We start from the raw sequence: 5,541 nt of genomic DNA, 5'->3' as shown, positions 1-5,541 counted from the left end.
CCTCCAGTGTATGTACAGGGTACTGCATTTTACAAACACGCGTTGGCTACATAATAAAGGGGATCTGTCCGGGCCTAGAAAAGAGGGGCTGCCATATCTGCCCATGGACTATGTCTGGAATTGCAGTTCAGTTTCATTCACTTGAAGGGATTCTGTCATCAGCTTCCTGCTGTCCGAACCCCGGCAGCCTGAACCCGGACAGCTGTGCACAGAGCCTAGAGGATGCTGTATTCTGAAGCGCTGCCCTGTTTCAGAATCAACATACTTCGAAGTTTGACTCAAAACAGAGTTCCACGTCAAAGAGACAAGCTGTGCTGACCTGTCCTTGCCCACATCATGTAGACAGACATCTCTGCTCCCTTTAGTGTATGGAGAGAGCTGTCAGTCCGTCATGCTGAGGGGGGGGGGGGGGGGGGGCTGTATTCTGAAACGCCGCAGCATTTTTAGAATAATACATCTATCGGGGGAATATACATACGGGTTCCTGCGGTCCGGGCAGCATGAACCTGATGGCAGTGAGATGCAATAACAAACATGGTTAGACACGGCACTGTTTCTGTAGAAATGACAGACTTTTTTCTAGTCCTGGACAACCCCTTTAACTGGATAATACTGCAATAATGGAAGATTTTATATTTTAATTCATATTCTCAAGACATGAATTGCAAGATCTTTTATAACTGTAGATGAGAACACAGCGGGAACCTTTTTTACAGAATGTAACATATAACATTATTAGAGCACTTAGCTGATTGTCTTGGAGACAAGGAGGTTGTTTCAGTATGGAGGAATCCATAAGGATAGTGCACAGTCCTTGATGGATATTGTTAAAGTGGCCCTCCTTTCCTGGGACAAAATCTGAAGTTAGACTAGGAAGTCTAGTGTTTAGTCATCCGAACCCAACAATAACGGTGGGGTTGGAAAACTCTCTAGTTTGTATGGTGGCTGCTCAACTTTCTCCCGACAGATGATGCCGGAGGAAATACGCATCGAGGACGGTGAATTTCAATGCCTGACCCTTTTGTTTCCAAGGGGATAAGCTGTAGTTTACCTGCTGAAACACAAGAACGCTTGTCTGAGCCGTGTGTGTGCATGGGGGATCCAAAGGAAAAAACTTTTGGCTGAGAAGTCATTTGGCTGACATTTGTTGAAGGCATTTGGTCTCTTTAAAGGGGTTGTCTCGCGAAAGCAAGTGGGGTTAAGCACTTCTGTATGGCCATATTAATGCACTTTGTAATATACATCGTGCATTAAATATGAGCCATACAGCAGTTATTCACTTACCTTCCCTGCGCTGGCGTCCCCGTCTCTATGGCTCCGTCTAACTTCAGCGTCTAATCGCCCGATTAGACTCGCTTGCGCAGAAGGGTCTTCTGCCTTCGGGTCTGTCCGGCAGCAGCCCCGTTTTGGCTCCGCCCCCTCTACGCATCATCGCGTCGCTCCGCCCCGTCACGTGTGCCGATTCCACCCTCCTGATTGGCTGGAATCGGCGGACGGGGCGGAGCTACGCGATGCGTAGAAGGGGGCGGAGCCAAAACGGGCTGCTGCCGGACAGACCCGAAGGCAGAAGACCCTTCTGCGCAAGCGCGTCTAATCGGGCGATTAGACGCTGAAGTTAGATGGAGCCATGGAGACGAGGACGCCAGCGCAGGGAAGGTAAGTGAATAACTTCTGTATGGCTCATATTTAATGCACGATGTATATTACAAAGTGCATTAATATGGCCATACAGAAGTGCATAACCCCACTTGCTATCGCGGGACAACCCCTTTAAGGCACAACACGCTGCTCTCAGATTGACCAGCACTGCTCACATAAGCAGCACTGGCCAATCAGAATGCAGCATGTAGTGTCTTAGAGTTAGACTACCAATGCACACTGTGCATTGGTTAAGCAGATGGGCCCTGCCGCAGTCTTATTATACAGAAGCTCGGGACCTGGGAGATCTACAGCACTATCTGCAGTCTAACTTAAAAGTTGGTAATCAGGACTGGAGGTCGCGTTAACAGATTTCAGCACAGAAGTCCCAACATAGAAAAGTGCAGTTTATGGTTAGCAGGTCATTGTTTGCTTTTGCAATAAAATTGCTCATACACAAGACAGTGATCTTAATGGCAGAAGGTTCACTGGCTTGTCAAAACCTCTGAGATCCTCGTGGATATATCTGCATTTGGTGCAGTCATTGGCTTATTTTAGAAGGCCTGCAAGCATTGGTTTCTTTTAACGGCATTATGATACAATAAATTCACATGCGCAAAATGGCAGCGTAAATGGGCTTACGTCGGCGTGAGGCCTACCTAAATTAAACTGTAGGTTGAGTTTAATGCTGGAAGATGCTACATCCTGTATACTTGGGTACCACTGTACTTTACTTTCCACCATAGATGACATGAAATATAACTAGCAACATAGTAGTCCTTGGTATAAGAAACTACTCTCCCACAATAGGTGTGATTAGCCACATCTATGACATTCCAGCTGAAAACTGTATATGGAGGATTGACTTTCCATCCTTCCTATTCAATAGTATGAAGTGGCAGTTCACATGATTGACCACCAATCCACACAACTCCTCCCTACCAATAAACATGCTGGTGAGGAGGGACTGAAGTCTTTGGAGATCATTGGGGTCCTGGTGGTCCGACCCCACAAATCTAACAATGATTTACCCCAGGGTTAGGAGAGAAATGTTAACAGCTGCAGCCTCTTTAATGCAGACAACTTGGTTTGCGGAAACTTGATTGTTAACTTTAATCTGTGACCGCTCCAAATAGGCAGGTTGTTCTGGCCACATTACAAGGGTGTAACCTCCATGCTGCTGTACATGACCAAGCCTAAACCATGTAAATACTCAATAGTAGATTATATCCAGAATCTACAATAGATTAACAAAATATGGTGTTGCTCTCCAGATCGGAGCATTGCAGTAGTAACATTGTTTTAGGATTTGCTGTGTGCTTGGCTCATGGAAGTTGCTATTTGATGTAAGTATATAAAATATAAGAACGCATTAGTTTGCATAGTTTGAGATCACCAAAGATTATTATTATATTAGAATGGCTTCTTAAATTATTTGAGATAACAGCATGGTGATATAAAGCTATACTATAGGAAATAGTCAATATTGTGCAACATTTTGCCTGAAACTATACGGGTAATTGTAACCTGAGAGTTTTTTAAAAAAGTACAACGCCCTGAATACAAACAGAATTGTGATCAGATGTAAATGTTAAGGAGGCTTGTCTGAGCAGATGATTGGTGGGGTTGCTGGGAATCCGCCCACACCGATAAGATATTGATGGACTATCCTAAGGAGAAAACCTAGATAACCCCAATTATGGGCATTCCTTCTGCACTTCTGACTCAGATAATGGGATTCAATAAGACACCCCTCTCTAATAAAAGTACCCCAGTGATCAGCTGATTGCCATAAGTCCTGCGTTTGAAAGCCCCAGAATCAACTACTATCGCCAGGAGAAGCTATGGCTGGCAACGCAACCATAAACCACATGAATGGGCTTTTTTCTTCTATTTTTTTTAAGTGACTTTATTCAGTGTAGGGGTATATGCATACTGATGGTTACTCTGAAAAATAGGTTTGAAATCACACGGAAATAGAAGCATTCATTTGAATAGGTTCATTTATAGCAGCAATTTTTCACTTAAACTGATAGTCCAAGTTAGAAATATCACAGCATGTCCTATTCTGGTCCGGTTCTCGGACAAGATCAGGACATGTAATGTGCGATGTCCCACACGTCAGACAGTACAGGGTGTCTGTGTGCTGACTGATGCGAGTTGCACCTCAGAATTTCATCCGTGTGCATATAGCCTAAGTGCGCTTTCACACATGGTGAGAACATATACCACGTCTCCCAAGTGGATTTACTGCAGATTTCACCCATTTTCACTACCAGTACAAATCCGCAGCAAGTAAATGCAGATTTTGGTGTTGATTTTTTAGTCCTGTGTGAAAGTACCCTTATTGAGTAAGTCTTGCGTTTTTGCACCCCTCATTTTTGCACAGGGTTCCCTTTATCGGAAGCTGTAGCAACAAACCTTATGTATTCTATCACATTATTGATTAAACACCTTTTAGCCTCCATGTGTTTGTCTGACGACAGCCAAGCAGCACCATTCAACAAACACAGTATGTCCAGCACAAGTAACAGCACTCATGTAAAATGATGTGCAAACTATAAAGTTACCACATAATCCACAAACCACACAGTGTTCAGTCAGCAGCGTCCAGCTGATGATCAGTCGCTTCGGTCAGGGACATCGCTGGTTCTAGACCCTCCGTGACCACAGAGGCTGCACAGACCTGAACACACTAGAAATCTATTGTATCCCGGTTATTACCTCCAGGATGGAAGCTGCGGGGTAATTAACAGATCAGATAAAGTGGATCCAGCTCTGCTCGCTGTCTTTTGGCATTTTGAGCCTGTGGCTTTTTGATATAAAGGTATAGTTTTTCCCGTAGTTGTTATCCCAGTAATCTTTATCGCCGACCCGGTATCTTATGGCAAATTGTACCACAGAGCAAATTTGCTGGAGAAAAGGTGGTAACGGAATAACAAAGGCAAATACATCTGTGCTAGGAACAAGCGAGCCATCGCTACTTTGCCAAATTGCCTTCGCCTCATAGTGAGTTTTCCAGTTGGTGAATGAATACCTCACCGAAACCGCTTTCTCAAAGGCAAGATTTAACACTCGAATGGTGCCAGAAATCCCCAGCTGCTCCGAACTCGTAACTTGCTCTAAGCAGACGCAATATTGATGCAGACGCTCCGAGAAATCTCCGCACTCCACAGGCTGCTTGAAATCTGGCTCCAAGTATACGATGGAAACCTCCAAGTCTTGGCTACAACACAAGTCTGCGTTGATAGACAACCGTGAGAGAACATGCAGAGGGATGGAGGGGTCGTCACTAGCGTTGAACACCTTCACTTCCGCCAACTCCAAACCAAGGGAATCTGCAAACCTGACTTTATGGCACCGAGGCCGACATTTGGTAGCCGCCCTTCTCTCTGGCGAGCTAGGCAGAGACTTTGCTCTACGGCGCATAATCGGGCGCAGTTCTGGTTCGCAGCCTTTGCTCACCTTATTCTCTGTCCGTTGGGGGCGGCCTGATCTCTGCTGCTCTTTTGGCCCACCAAATCCTTCTGCCAGTTGTGCATGTTGGTAAAGGTTATTAATGTAACTTAAGCTGCGGGGGATGCCAAGCTCACCTTGCTCCTTGCGGGGGCGCAGCATTATAGAAGGATGCAGCACGGAAGACATGGCTAACGAACGGTAAATGTCTACATATTGGAATTTATCCAAGCAGCTTTTGTTTCCTTGTTTGGCTGCTGTGTAAAAAGTTGAATGCAGCAGATACTTTAGTCCCGATGACAATTGAATCCGTACAAAAGCCCCACTAATCCCTGATCAGCAAGAGTGCAGGAGGGTTAATGCACCTTTTCCAATTCCGGGTTTAGCAGCAGTAGCAGTATGTTCACACCCCTAGGCGGGGAGGCACTGGCAGCTAGAGATGACCTT

At 45.3% G+C, this 5,541-nt stretch overlaps 1 protein-coding gene across 1 annotated transcript; it reads right to left on the bottom strand.

Annotated features, from left to right (window-relative positions):
- Positions 1-1,747: 1,747 nt before the first annotated feature.
- PPP1R3D (protein phosphatase 1 regulatory subunit 3D) lies at positions 1,748-5,541 on the bottom strand. The gene has a single exon (XM_066586617.1). The coding sequence runs from the start codon at positions 5,281-5,283 to the stop codon at positions 4,396-4,398; it is 888 nt and encodes a 295-aa protein (XP_066442714.1). The 5' UTR covers positions 5,284-5,541; the 3' UTR covers positions 1,748-4,395.

Source organism: Eleutherodactylus coqui, chromosome 13, assembly GCF_035609145.1.
Source record: "Eleutherodactylus coqui strain aEleCoq1 chromosome 13, aEleCoq1.hap1, whole genome shotgun sequence".
NCBI lineage: Eukaryota > Metazoa > Chordata > Amphibia > Anura > Eleutherodactylidae > Eleutherodactylus > Eleutherodactylus coqui.
Note: the sequence above shows the minus strand (reverse complement) of the source record. Positions and strands in the feature narration are given on the sequence as shown.